Source organism: Budorcas taxicolor, unplaced genomic scaffold (genome assembly GCF_023091745.1).
Source record: "Budorcas taxicolor isolate Tak-1 unplaced genomic scaffold, Takin1.1 scaffold171, whole genome shotgun sequence".
NCBI lineage: Eukaryota > Metazoa > Chordata > Mammalia > Artiodactyla > Bovidae > Budorcas > Budorcas taxicolor.
Window position 1 is genome coordinate 1 of NW_026291673.1, and position 15,462 is coordinate 15,462.

The following is a 15,462-nucleotide window of genomic DNA, read 5'->3' on the forward strand; positions in this document are numbered from 1 at the left end:
AACCATGGGATTTTCCAGGCAAGAATACTGGAGTGGGTTGCCATTTTCTTCTCCAAGAAATCTTCCCAACCCAGGGATTGAACCTGGGTCTCACAAATTGTAGGCAGACACTTTACCATCTGAGACACCAGGGAAGTCTATAAAAATAATGTTTATGCTAAATATGTTTAGTGCGGGGAGATTCCACATCTTTTAAAGATACATACTAAAATATTTATGGATAAAAATGATTTGCTGTCTTGGAACTTCTTTAAAATAATCTTGGGAATTGAGGGTGAGTTTCAGATGAATCAAGACTGCTCATTATGGTAATTATTGAAGCTGACTTAGGGTGACATAGGGGCTTATTTCCCTTTACCCTTCTGAGTTCTTAGCTGAGGATCCCTGTAATAAATGACAGAATAACAAAGGAAAATAAAACAGAAGTTTATTAACATGTATATCTCTGATATACATGTGAAATATCAATAAGAACTGAGTAACTCCTGAGATGGCCCAAGCCACCACCTTAAATGCCATCTCCCCCTAAAGACAAAAGAAAAGGTGATGGAGCGCCAATGAGAGGTTAATAGGAAAAGCAGCTTAAACTACAGTAGGGTTGAGTTTGTTAGGCAGATTTCATCCTTCTTGAAGACTGTCCTTCAACAGGATTCTGCTGTGATTTAGAGCCATCCATTTTCTGGTACAGAGAGGGAGACGCCTTTACAAATGGAGGTTTCCTTTATCAGTGTAAATGTCCCTCAGAAGAATAACTTCTACTCTGTCTTCAGAGTTTCTCCTGTGTCTATTTCCGAAAAACACAATCAACTCACAACAATCTTTCTGCCAGAGAGCCCTATTCTGGAGTGACACATTGTGTCACCCTTTCATTCTATTCTGTTTTTGTATTTTTGAAATGTTCTTAAAAATATAAATCTATTAAAAAAAATCTACAGGAAATTAGAAAAAAAAAACCACACCATAGAAATCAGGTGACAGAGGGGCCAGAGCTGTTGCTAGAAAAGCAGCTTCTCTTGGCTCTGAACCTCAGTGGATGCTGTGGGAGGAGAGGACAGAACGCAGAGAACACGGGTCTAGCAGTCAGAGCTCTGCGCCTCAGAAACCAGGTCGGCCACCTGCGAGTCACATGACCCCAAGCCCATCGTGTGCCCTTCTGGGACTCCAGGTGTTTATCTGTGAAAATACTGGCCTTGCCTCCCTCAGAGGAATCCTGGGACATCTAAATGAGCTACAACAGTGCAGAGTACTCTGAAACCACCATAAAAAAAAATAATAATAATAATCACTTTTATTATTAGAAGTCCTGGTAAGAGACTTACTCTATTCTTAATGGCAGAGGCTGGATTCACCAAGGCTTGGAAGACTTGTTGTTCCTCACAGGCGACCACAGTGGAACAAGAACTCTTGAGAAAAGTCATGGGTAAAATCAAATTCTCTAGACTATAAGTAAAGTTTCACTTCTGCCCAGATTGCGAAAATTTTTAACCATTATGAATGCAATCTTTCAAAAAGTGTCTGACTCTCCTTGTAGTCTACTTCCCTGACTACATAAAGAAAATGGATTGAGGGGGTGGAGGAAACAAGTGAAACAGGTGAGGGAACTTAAGAGGTGCAAACTCCAGATTATAAAATAAGTAAAAGGGGATCAGGGACAAAAAATAAATAGATAAAAATTTAAAAAATAAATAAATCATGGAATTATACAACATAGGAAATATATTCAATAATATTGGAATAACTTTGCATGGTGACAGTTGGTAACTAAACTTATCATGTACTGTATAAAGTAGTAAATCACTAATGATGTATACCAGAAACTAATATAACATTGTAAGCCAATTATACTTCAATTTTAAAAATTCTTTTAATTTTACGTTAAAAATGTACATATGCTTAGAAAAAGAAAATAAGATTGGATATAAAACCCTAATTTATAACTCAAGGTCATCACTGTGGGTATTACTGACACCTAATGGCTAACATGATGCTCTCAGGAACCAGCAGGGTGCACAAGTCTGCCCTGCAGGTGCCCTTCTGCTTGGCTCAGTGCCCCCTCCTCCTCTCCCTTGCCATGTGGTCCTCAGTGGTTGCTCTCAGCCCACAGTATCTTTGCCACCAGCAGCAACTCCTCAGCCTCCTGGGTTGAGCAGAAGTGAGGGACACATGGAAGAAAGGGTTGGGGAATAAATGCAAAGACCACTCAGCTCTCAGGGAACCAGCCGTGAGTCAAGGCACAAAGCTCGCTGTGGGATGCAGAGGATTCTGTTTACTTCCTGCCCATCACCTGAGCTCCAAAGTCCCACAGCCTCCACCTGGACCAGAGACCATCGGCAAAAGTGGCTTCAGACAAAGGCCAAGTGACTGGACAAGGTCGGGCCATTTCTAAGGGTCCTGGGAAGAGGACATAACTCCTGGCCACACCTCCCCTCTCAGAGGAAGGGACTGGGTGAACCCACTCTGGCTCTCCGAGGGCATCCCACTTACAAACCAGCAATGGAGACCTCACCACTCAGAGAGAAACACTGATGACCTGGGGAGGTAGTCTCTGTGACTCAGGCCCAGGCAGAGGCTTCAGGCTCCTTCTCTCCACCCTGAGGGCCCCGGGCAGGTGGGGACCTGTCCTCTCCACCCACAGTACCGTGGAGGTGCACACACAGGACAGGGGTGCTGGTAAATCTCTGGCTGTTCTATTCTAATTAGGGGTGACTGGCAAGTGCTCCATAGCCTGGTACTTGTTTCTCTGAGAGGAAGAGATACTCCTCAGTTCTCACAGGACAGTCCATGGAATTCTCCAGGCCAGAATACTGAAGTGGGTAGCCTTTCCCTTGTCCAGGGGATGGTCCCAAGCCCGGGATCGAACCCAGGTCTCCCTCATTGCAGGCAGATTCCTTAACAGCTGAGCTATCAGGGAAGCCCTTCTCATAGGACAGAGGTTTTCACATCTCAAAATCCTAAAACACTAAAAGCCTCACTCTGGACTGGCGCCACCCTGCTTTCTCCCACTGGTGCCACCAGGAGTACCTGCGAGGCCCCGCTCATGCTGTGGGTGGTAAGAGCACAGTGCTTGGGATCATGGATGATCCACGGGGTGTTCTGTGCACCTGAGGGATTAAAAGAGGGCTGGAGATAAAAAAGGAAACATGTTTGTGTTTTAGAAAATCCTGGGCTGAGTTTAGATCTTCCACCATCTAAAATATAAAGAACAACAAGCAGTATAGATTGATCACAACACAGGTAGTTGCTTCAGAAAATCAATTATTTCGCTAACTAGCATTGCTACTAGTACTAGTAGTACTATCACACAGATGAGCCCCTAAATTTACGTCCTCTCCTCCCCTCTTCTCTGCCATGACCACCCAGCGACCAACCTCCTGAAAGGGCCCAGGGCTCTTCCAGTTCCACCTTATGCAGCCCCAGGGCTGGCCTTCCTGGATCCCCAGCAGGAAGTATTACTGGGGCTGGACAACTGTGAAATCAACACTCCCAGCACCACAGTGGGGAGGATTCCCTCTCAGGAAGAACCCCAGATCCTGTGGCCTCTCCCTCTATGTCTGCTTCTCCCATGAGCTGCCACAGCCAAGATCCAGGACTCATATTAGAATGGGATCCATCCAAGGCTTAGTGACCCCAGCCAAGGAGCCAACAGCCCAGGACAGCAAGAAAAACCAGCAGCTCAGTTCAAACCCAGCCACATGGGCTATGCTTTGAACCCACCCGACTTTAAGACTCTTTAGCATCTGGTACCAAAGAGAAACTAGAGAGCCAGGGACAGCAGAGAAAGACCTCCTCCAGGATATGATCCAACATTAAACCCGGAGGCCACTCATCCAACCAGGCACCTGGCATGAGCAACAGGCAGAAACCGAGGCCCCAGGGTTTCCTGATAAGCAGAATTCATGAGAGCTCGGTTGTGTGAAGTCAGGAAATCCTGAACAAACAGGCCACACCAGCTTGCCACCTGTGTATTTCAAACAGAGACTTACTATGACTATGTGGAAATTCCACGACTGGACAGCTGTGCATGGGACAAACAAGGGCGGGGGCAGCCTGACGGGCTCCTGCTCCCTCTCCCACCCCGTCCTTCACAGGACACTGCAGTACCTAGGTGGTCAGTGCCCTCTCAAAGGTGGCAACCTGCCCCACACACCTGTCCCACCCTCTGGCACAATGGCCAATCCTCTTCTGACATCAGTGAGAACTCCATCCCCCAGGACCATCCAGTCACCTGGGAGCTGGCAGATTCTCTGGTCTCTCCAGTTATGTGGGGTGGACTTCACCTTCCCAGCTGCCCACTGCCCGCAGTGCCCTCAGTCCAGCACAGGCTTTAAACAAGAGCCATGCTGCCCACCTGTAAACCACCTGGCACACCTCACCCCCAACACGATGGACTGAGGACAACTCACACCTTCTCCACCTTCTCCACCCCTTTCACAGCAACTGCATCTTCAAGGGACCACGGAGAGCACGAGCCCCCCAGGGGGGTCTGCAGCAGACCTCCAGCAGGCTCAGCCAGGACAGGGGGCTGCCAGCATTGTGTCCCCAGTTGAACTGTCCTCTGGGGGATCTTGACCCAGGATCTTCAGGGTCATGGAGGTCATTGACCTCACAGCTTTCTGTCTCTGGTTTGCCCTGCACATTCCCTCCTACACCCTCTGCCAATGCCAGGATACCAGGATCCCCCTTCAACGAGAAATCTGCTTCCACAACCAGGGAAAGAAAGCAGCGTGAAGGGTGCACAGAATTCACGGTGAAGCTGGAGCTCCTTCCCACGGGGGCTTTGCTCACAGTGCCAGCCCACGGGGAAGGGGGCAGTCTGGGGAAAGGTGTGCTCTTAGGAGTTCTGGGCGGCTACAGTCAGATGCAGGGCCCTGGGTTCTGCTCCCCTGGAAGAGGAGCGGTGATGGTATCTTCTTAGAAAAGCATTTATCAGATGTGACCTGGTCAAGGGAACAATTTCTACCTTGTTAAACTATAAATGAGTGCCATAAATGTACGTTATTCTGGGCGTGGGTCCAATTTACCTTCCTCTCAATCACAGGGAACATATTGACTGAGGCTGCTGGAATCTTCTTTTGGTCAAAGATCAGCCAACGTTTATACTGAGCACCAGGAACTTTCTACCATAATATAAAATGTCTTTTATTTCAAGGCCATCCTTCCACAATACTGTTGAATCAGTTGAAAAATAGTAACCCCTGGAGTCCAGTTCTTGCCATTCTAAAGGCAAATAAAACCTCTGAGCTCCATCATGTTTCCATGAGGGTTTATCCCAGACCTTAGACTACTGGTCTCTCTTCCCACCAGTCCCGTCCACCTCGGTACTGAAATACATATACCAATAAGCAGTGCACAGTATGAATATCTTTTACCTCAAGAAATGTAAACATTCCCCAAATTAAATAGGATTTCCAGTAACACTTTATGATTGCTTTCACTAAAGAGGGCTCCCGTGCATCCTTCTGGGCTCTCTTAACTTCTTGATCCCAGTACCTGTGATACAAAACAAAGCACAGTAAACAGCATGTCCCCCAAAGGGGAAACGGGGGAGGGGCAGAGTGGGGGAGGGGCAGAGGGGGAGACGAGCCTGCACTACAGGGCGCTCTGCGGCTGCGCAATAGATGCCGGCTACCTGCTCACAGGGCTCCTGAAAGATGAGCGGTGCAGACTCTGAAGCTCCAGAGAAACAGGCCTTGAGGGAAAAGTCCCAGATTCTGGAAACAAGTTCCTGCCTAGATTTGCTGGACTCACAGGTCATGAGCAGTTCAGGAAGGCAGATTCCCTCTTCCATGGACCCCACCTCCAGGGACAGAGCTCGGCCTCCAGGGCCATGGCTGCGGGCTCCCTCCACGTCCACAGATGTACAGGGAACATGGGCTCCCCCAGCCTCCAAAATGGGCTAAGCCTAGGGTCAACCTGAGGGGACGAGCGTACAGTGCCAGGGGAGGAGCCTCAGGAGAACCCAGAGGAAGGCAAAGCCTCCCCCAAACCTTTAGCCCCACGTGAAAATTCTCACTCTCCCTCGCCCCCTCCCTGCTGCCTGTGCTCACCCTTGCAGCTGTTCTCCAAGGTGCTGGGAGCAATCTTCCGGAAGCACCGAGTACATGTCATCTGGTTCTAATTTCCGTTTGTGACCAATTTTAAACAAGGGGTTTAGCCACCTGTTAAAAATTAAAAGGAGAGTGACATATATCCAAATTACACATCTCTAATTAGAAACCTACATTCATGGACATTGTTAAAAAAAAAAAAAAAAAACTCTACATTTTAAATATATAAAGATATGGGGAAAATTAGATATATGCTTACAAACACACATACATTCTAGGTATAGGAAAGTCATGCTGGCTTATATATTACATAACTTAATTAAAGGAGCCTGTTTGTGGCCTACCGAACATTCATTGTACATCTGCTTTAATTATTAATGAAAAAATATGTTTAGAAATCAAAATAAAGTAACAGTGGTTCAGGCATGCAGAATAGAGCTGAATGGCCATTGTGGGTAAGGCTGCAGATATGTTCCTGTATTACTGAGGATTTATGTCTTCTGAAATGTATCAGATTGAAGGATACCTACATGTGTTAGTGATAAAGAACCCGTCTGCTAAAGCAGGAGTTGTAAGAGATGCTGGTTCGATCCCCAGGTTGGGAAGATCCCCTGGAGAAGGAAATGGCAACCTACTTCAGTGTTTAAACCTGGAAAATCCCATGGACAGGGCAGCCTGGTGGGCTACAGTCCACCAGTTGGTGCAACCCCACCAGTTGGGGTTGCAGTCGGACATGACTGAAGTGTCTTAGTACCATTTATATTCAAAGCAGTTGCAACCTTGAGGTCTCAAGATCTCCTCAGATCAATTGTCAACACAGAGGAGCTTTTACAGGGATTATCTTATGGACACAATACCCTGAGTCTAACAGGCTCTGGACCCTGAATTTGTTACAGTCCTGTCAGACTCCCTTCAGCCAGAAGACTCATGTGAGCTTCTTTCTGAACCCAACCTTCTGAAGACAACCTCAAGATAAGTAATACCTTCCCAACTAAAATACAGTTGATTTTTCTTATGGTCCTCCTTGGTATCACTCCCTGGCAGATTCGTTTATTTTTAAAGTAACATTCAAACATGCAAAAGGGCTGAAGTTTTACCGACTGTTGGATCTATCACCATCAGCCTCAGTCGAGGAATAAATACAGCCCGCCAGACTTTCAGGGAACTGCACTAACAGCTGACAGCATCACCGAACTATGGTTTAATTCCTCCACGTCCAGGCTTCTGCCCGGGGACATCAAAGTTGCCCATTGCCACCACACTCCTGCAAAGGCGTGTGTTAGTCAAATCCCTGTTTTCTGGGGGTCCAACCAACCGTTCATCATGAGCCCTCCACCTACAGGCATGGCCAACTCTAGATAGTTATCATGCTTAAGGGCTCTGGGGACAGGATCATACCAAACATGGAGGGGCCTGGCCATGTGCAAGTACCCTGGATGGAAGGGCGCCACCATAAGCCTAAACAAGACTCAATAAAATTCAAGGACAGTGTGTGTGCCCCTGAGGAATGTTTGTTCCTCGAGGTCCCTGTGGTAAGGGCCACCCATGTTGGGCCATCAAGTGTCTCCAAAAAACTACCAGGGGACACTGGGCTATAGGTTGTTCACACCCAGATCAAGGTTACATTCAAATTTTAATTACACTCGCACAACCTGTGAATCAAAAGGGCCATTCATCTAGTCAGGAGGGGAGCTGGACTGGTAATAGCAGTTGTCACTCTTGTAAGATCCCCGGTGAGCCTAGCATGAGAAAGAACTTATAATAACCTAAGCATAAAAAAAAATAAATTTAAAAAAGTCAGAGACTGGCCTAGGTAAGTAGAGAACCCAGATCTAACCTTAGAATGACAAAATCTTCACTAGACCCTCTGGCCTACATGACACTTGACCACTACAAAGCTCTTGACTACCTGCTGGCTGCTCAAGGGGGAATTTATGCCCCAGCAACCATTTCCTGCTGTTTTGATGTTAACACTAGTGGTCAGATAGAAGAGAGCACATCCCAATTGCCAGAGAAAACCAGTTGTAGACAAAGACAAATATCATATGGTATCACTTATACACAGAATCTTAAAAAGCAGGACAAATGAACTTATCTACCAAAGAGAAATAGAGTTACAGATGTAGAAAATGAACTTATGGTTTCCAGGGGGGCAGGGAGGAAGGGACAAATTGGGAGACTGGGATTGACATACATCGACTACTATATACGTATCCAACTCTTTGCAACCCCATGAACTGCAGCCCGCCAGGCTCCTCTGCCCATGGGGATTCTCCAGGCAAGAATCCCTGAGTGGGTAGCCATGCCCTGCTCCAGTGGATCTTCCCAACCCAGGGATCTAACCCAGGTCTCCTGCACTGCAGGCAGATTCTTTACAGTCTGAGCCACCATGGAAATATATATAAAATAGATAACTAATAAGAACCTACTGTATAGCAGAGAGAACTCTACTCAATACTCGGTAATAGCCTTTTTATTTTTTAAAGAAAATTACCTTTTAAAAATAGTGGATATATGTCTATTGATTTACTTTGCTGTACTCCTGAAACTAACACAACACTGTAAATCAACTGTACCCCAATAAATTTTTTTCTTTAATAGAGAGAAGGTCACTTGGCCAAATACTCAAAACAAGAAGGGCCTGGCTGAACAAATTTGTGACAGGAACTAAAGAAGGTTCCCCAGCTTCTCTGGGCTTCCAAGGTCATTCTTAGAACCCCTTGCAGTTACTCTCCTTCTCTTGCTCTTTGGTCCATGATTCCTCAATTGACTTATTAGTTTTATCTCTTAGAGAACTGAGACAATCAAGTGGCAGATGGTCTTTACCCAAGGCTATGAGCAATTGAGACTCTAGCCTGAGAACAATCAGATTCATTTTAGTGGAATCAGGAGAAATCTGCTCCTCTAACCCAAAGCGAAAACAACAACCAGTTGTGGATGTGCCTGGTGATGGAAATAAAAGTTCAATGCTGTAAGAACAATATTGCATAGGGACATGGAATGTTAGGTCCATGAATCAAGGTAAATTGGAAATGGTCAAACAGGCAATGCCAAGAGTGAACATTGATATTTTAGGAATCAATGAACTAAAATGGGGTGAAGTGGGTGAATTTAACTCAGATGACCATTATATCTACTACTGTGGGCAAGAATCCCTTAGAAGAAATGGAGTAGCCATCATAGTCAACAAAAGAGTCCAAAATGCAGTACTTGGGTGCAATCTCAAAAATGACAAAATGCTCTCTGTTCATTTCCAAGGCAAACTATTCAATATCATGGTAATCCAAGTCTATGTCCCAACCAGTAATGCCAAAGAAGCTGAAGTTGAATGGTTCTATGAAGACCTACAAGACCTTCTAGAACCTTAGTTCTAGATAGGATATCACCCCCCAAAAGATATCCTTTTCATCATGGGGACTGAAATGCAAATCTAGGAAGTCAAGAGATACCTGGAATAGCAGGTGAATTTGACCTTGGAGTACAAAATGAAGCAGGGCAAAAGCAAACAGAGTTTTGCCAAGAGAATGTACTGGTCATAGCAAACACCCTCTTCCAACAAAATGAGAAAAGACTACACATGAACATCATCAGATGGTCAGTACCAAAATCAGATTGATTATATTCTTTGCAGCTGAAGATGGAGACACTCTATACAGTCAGCAAAAACAAGACCAGGAGCTGACTGTGGCTCAGATCATGAACTCCTTAGTGAAAAATTCAGTCTTAAATCGAAAAAAGTAGGGAAAGCCACTAGACTGTTTAGATATGACCTAAATCAAATCCCTTATGATTATAGAGTGGAAATGACAATAGATTCAAGGGATTATATCTGATAGACAGAGTGCCTAAAGGACTATGGACAGAGATTAGTGACATTGTACAGGAGGCAGTGATCAAGACCATCCCCAAGAAAAAGAAAGGCAAAATTGTTGTCTGAGGAGGCCTTACAAATAGCTGAGAAAAGAAGACAACATAAAGGCAAAGGAGAAAAGCAAAGATATACCCATCTGAATGCAGACTTCCAAAGAATAGCAAGGAGAGATACGAAAGCCTTCCTAGTGATCAAGGCAAAGAAACAGGAAAATATTAGAATGGGAAATACTAGAGATATTCTCAAGAAAATTAGTGAAACTAAGGGAAAATTTCATGCAAAGATGGACACAATAGAGGACAGAAATGGTATGAATGTAACAGAAGCAGAAGATATTAAGAAGAGGTGGCAAAAATACACAGAACTATACAAAACAGATCTTCATGACCCAGATAACAACGGTGGTATGATCACTGGACAACAGCCAGACATCCTAGAAGGCGAAGGCAAGTAAGCCCTTGGGACGTATCACTAAGGACAAAGGTAGTGGAGGTGATGGAATTCTAGTTGAGGTATTTCAAATCCTAAAAGATGATGCTGTTAAATTGGTACATTCAATATGCCAGCAAATTTGGAAAACTCAGCAGTTGCCCACAGGACTGGAAAAGTTCAGTTTTCATCAATCCCAAAGAAAGGCAATGCCAAAGAATGTTTAAAGTACCACACGATTGCATTCATCTCACACGCTAGCAATGTAATGCTCAAAATTATCCAATAGTACCAAGAACCATGAAGTTCCAGATGTTAAAGCTGGATTTAGAAAAGGCAAAGGAACAAGAATCAAATTGCCAACATCTGTTGGATCACAGAAAAAAGCCAGAGAATTACAGAAAAAAGTCTATTTCTGATTTATTGACTAATGCTAAGCCTTTGATTGTGTGGATCACAACAAACTGGGGAAAATTCCTCAAGAGACAGGAATGCTAGACAATTTGACCTGCCTCCTGAGAAATTTGTATGCAGGTCAAGAAGCAACAGTTAAAACAGGACATGGAAAAAGAGATTGGTTCCAAATTGGGAGAATAAGGCAAGGTTGCAGAGTTCCAGAAAAACATCTATTGCTGCTTTATTGACTATACCAAAGCCTTTGACTGTGTGGATCACAGTAAATTGTGGAAAATTCTTCAAGAGATGGGAATACCAGACCACCTGACCTGCCTCTTGAGAAATCTGTATGCAGGTCAGGAACCAACAGTTAATACTGCACATGGAACAACAGACTGGTTCCAAATAGGAAAAGGAGCACGTCAAGGCTGCATGTTGTCATCCTGCTTATTTAACTTCTATGCAGAGTACATCATGAGAAAGGCTGGGCTGGATGAAGCACAAGCTGGAATCAGAATTGCCAGGAGGGATATCAATAACCTCAGATAGGCAGATGACACCACCCTTATGGCAGAAAGTAAAGAGGAACTAAAGAGCCTCTTGATGAAAGTGAAAGAGGAGAGTGACAAAGTTGGCTTAAAGCTCAACATTCAAAAAACGAAGATCATGGCATCCAGTCCCATCACTTCATGACAAATAGATGGGGAAACAGTGGAAACAGTGGCTGACTTTATTTTTTGGGGCTCCAAAATCACTGCAGATGGTAATTGCAGCCATGAAATTAAAAGATGCTTACTCCTTGGAAGGAAAACTATGACCAACCTCGATAGCATATTCAAAAGCAGAGACATTACTTTGTCAACAAAGGTCCATCTAGTCAAGGCTACGGTTTTTCCAGTAGTCATGTATGGAGGTGAGAGTTGGACTATAAAGAAAGCTGAGTGCAGAATTGATGCTTTTGAACTGTGGTGTTGGAGAAGACTCTCGAGAGTCCTTGGACTGTAAGAAGATCCAACCAGTCCATCCTAAAGAAAATCAGTCCTGGGTGTTCATTGGAAGGACTGATATAGAAGCTGAAACTCCAATATTTTGGCCACCTGATACTAAGAGCTGACTCATCTGAAAAGACCCTGACATTGGGAAAGATTGAAGGCAGGAGAAGAAGGGGATGACAGAGGATGAGATGGATAGATGGCATCACCAACTCAATGGACACGAGTTTGGGTAAACTCTGGGAGTTGGTGATGGACAGGGAGGCCTGGTGTGCTGCAGTTCCTGGGGTCACAAAGAGTTGGACATGACTGAGTGACTGAACTGACTGACTGAGCTGATGGCAGAAAGCAAAGAGGAGCTAAAGAGCCTCTTGAGGAAGGTGAAAGAGGAGAGTGAAAAAAGCTGGCATAAAACTTACCATTCAAAAGATGAAGATCATGGCATCTGGTACCATCACTTCATGGCAAATTAATGGGGAAACAATGGAAACAGTGACAGACTTTATTTTGGAGGCTCCAAAATGACTGCAGATGGTGACTGCAGCCATGAATTAAAAGATGCTTGCTCCTTGGGAGAAAAGCTATGGCCATCCTAGACAGCATATTAAAAAGCAGAGACATTACTCTGCTGACAAAGGTCTGTCTAGTCAAAGCTATGGCTTTTCCAGTAGTCATGTATGGATGTGAGGTTTGGACTATAAAGAAAACTGAGCACCAAAGAATTGATGCTTTTGAACTGTGGTGTTGGAGAAGACTCTTAAGAGTCCCTTGGTCTGCCAGGAGATCCTACCAGTCAATCCTAAAGAAAATCTTTCCTTCATATTCATTGGAAGGACTGATGCTGAGATTGAAACTCAATTCTTTGGCCCCCTGATGTGAAGAACTGACTCATTGGATAAGACCCTGATGCTGGGAAAGATTGAAGGCGGGAGGAGAAGGGGATGACAGAGGATGAGCTGGTTGGATGGCATCACCAACTCGATGGACATGAGTCTGAGCAAGCTCCAGGAGTTCACAATGGACAAGGAAACCTGGTGTGCTGCAGTCCATGGGATCACAAAGAGTCAGACATTTTGAGCAACTGAACTGAACTGAATCCAACATGTGACAACGCCTGCGCTTAGCAGGTAGCAGGATCAGAAGATGAACCTTTGCCCCTTCAGTAATAAGGAGCAATAAAAAGATAAGGCTGATGCCCCAGAAATATATTCCTGCCCCTCCCTCGAATGAAAACAAACCTCTCTTATCTGAGTTTCAGGCTCAGTCATAAAAGGAAAGAAAAAAATAAAAACTGACTAGAACTAGGTAGGACCCAAATGGCAGAAGACCTAACCTGTAATAGACACAGAGCCTCATTATGCATCCACTGTAATATATGAGCATGATAAATGACACACCAACCAGACCACTACAGTTGACAGTGACTATGACAACAAAGCCAAGAGCTCATACAAGGACTGAAAAGGAGTGCTGCCTTAATTTCAGGTCCAAATCACACCACGTTATTGGGTAAGCCATGAATATTCCTCCCTCTCTTAACCTGATTCCCTTCCTTTTACTTCAACCCTCCTATACACCCAGTTGGGCTGAGAGGTTGACTTGCAAACTAAGTCTCCATTTCTCATTCTTTGGTCATTGAGCAAAGTGTGTGCTCTACCAGTCTCACCACCAGTTTACTTGTTGGTTGTGGGAATCTGAGTGGAGAAAGAACCTCCCCATCATGATAAGGGGTCTCAGTCTGGGCCAGGACCCTGGAACAAGTCCAGGCAACCAATTCTATGGCAAGCACAGCAGTTACATACACAAGAAACAGAGACCCCAGAACCAGACTTCCTGGTTTGAGATCCCACTCTACCACTTACTAGCTGTGTGATGGTAGGCAACTACTCAACCTCTATGCTTCAGAGTCTTCAAGCATGAAATAAGAGGTAATAGCTCCTTCCTCCCCAGCAGAAAAGCTGGAAATGGGTGCCAATGAAAATGGAAGTCTTCACCTTCCATTTCTATGCACATACATTTTCAAAGTCAACAAACAGAATGTGCTTTGAGAGTTTCTTGCCCTACTTGATGTTAAGGAGACATTTGTCTACTTTGCTATTATTTATGGTAACCACACACATATTCCTTCTTCTAGGCCCGTCTTTCCTAAAGGGCGATCAAATAGCCAAGGGATGTAGCTACATGCACTGAATACACCACCATCCAAGCAAGCATAGGAGCTTCCATCCCCCTGGGGATCCCCTAGACTGTCCAATAAAAGAAGTGTCAGAATTTGTGGAAAAGATAAATGGGTTAGGGTCCAGAAACAAAAGACCTAATAATCATCCAAGTGTGATTAAAATCCAAAGGTTCAGGCCTGCATATCTGTAGTCCCAGCTATTAGATGAAGACTTCATTTAAGAGCTTCAGCTCTCTGCAGTGCTTTTCATCTCTGTGTTTCCTCCCAGCTCATGGACCTGTCAGTGGTTTCAGGACCAAAGGACTCCTGGGCAGGACCACCTGCATCAAGACCATGCACTGCTTCCCTGAAGAATAGATATCTGGATAAGACCCCACAGGTTTCAGGGACCCCATCCCCAGGGTTTGGTTCTCAAAGGTAGAAGTGGAGATAGATATTCACAATAGGGCCAGGGGCTGTGGTCAAATACACACTCTATTCCTGGCTGTGTGTCCCAGGCAAAAGCAACACATGTTCCAGAATAATGTCCCATTCATTTCATAAAAAACAATAGCGTTTTGTACACACATGAAATTGGCCAAAACTGGGTACCAGGACATACAGGACTACACAGGGAGTGAAGGAGGGACAGAAAGAAAGACATGATTATAGACGGGGGAGAGAGGGAGCCCAGGGCAGTTGGAACTCAGATGTTCACCTAAGGAACATGGGAAAAGGTGGGGACATTATTGGAAGATGGCAAAGATTCAGGGCACTAAATAGATAAAGATAATTGTTCACAAGCTGCTTGCTTGGTGGGGGCGGGGGTGCAGTTGCAGCTTATTTCAGAACTGACAGTGAATTCCTGAGTGGTTCTGAGGCCACTGGATAAGGTGGAGAGTAGGGAGCCCAGTCCCTTCTCTTGCTGGGCAGTGACTCTCCCTGAGAAACCTCCTTGCCTTCTGCTCCTGCTGCATCAGCTCTCAGGCTCTGGGGCTGGCTGGGCGGAGAGCAGCAAGGCAGGGACACTCAGTTTCCCTGACACCAGGTCCCTTGGTACCCCTCCCAACCCCACCGGCCCCAGGCTCCCAGGCACACTCCCTCGCTTTGTCCCTTGATCCCCAACAGAAGCCAACAGTGTTGCGCCCCCGGTGGAATGTCACAGCTCAGACAGGGCACTCACCAGACAAACAGGCGCGAGCAGAAGTTCGCCTTCTGCAGCGGGCTGGTCTTCACCTCCGTGGACACAGGCAGCATCTTGCCGGCCAAGGCGGACACAGACCGGGGTCTTCCTGCTCAGGCGGCCGTGGGGCTCCTGCTGCTCCTGGAGGCTCTGGCGGGGATGCTGGATTCTGGCCGCCTCACAGGTCCACTGGGCCGGAGCCTGAGAACCTCTGCTTCTGAGAGTGGAGCGCCCTTTGTGCACCAGGTCCGCCTCCCAAGACTGAGCAGCCTCCAGGGTCCACCTCTGAGGCACCCGCTCTGTGCAGGTGCTGCCACAGGCATAGGATGGATGCAGCGTGCCACGTGTGGGGCTGCAGGACCAGGAAACACCCAGATAGACGCTTC

The 15,462-nt window shown here is 45.6% G+C and overlaps 1 protein-coding gene across 1 annotated transcript; it reads right to left on the reverse strand.

Annotated features, from left to right (window-relative positions):
- Positions 1-2,080: 2,080 nt before the first annotated feature.
- Positions 2,081-15,150, reverse strand: LOC128071126 (ATP-binding cassette subfamily C member 4-like). The gene is made up of 4 exons (XM_052664094.1): positions 15,077-15,150; positions 6,048-6,158; positions 5,370-5,490; positions 2,081-2,137 (listed from the first exon to the last, which is right to left on the reverse strand). Exons 1-4 carry the CDS (start codon positions 15,148-15,150, stop codon positions 2,081-2,083), a joined length of 363 nt encoding a protein of 120 aa, XP_052520054.1.
- Positions 15,151-15,462: the final 312 nt, after the last annotated feature.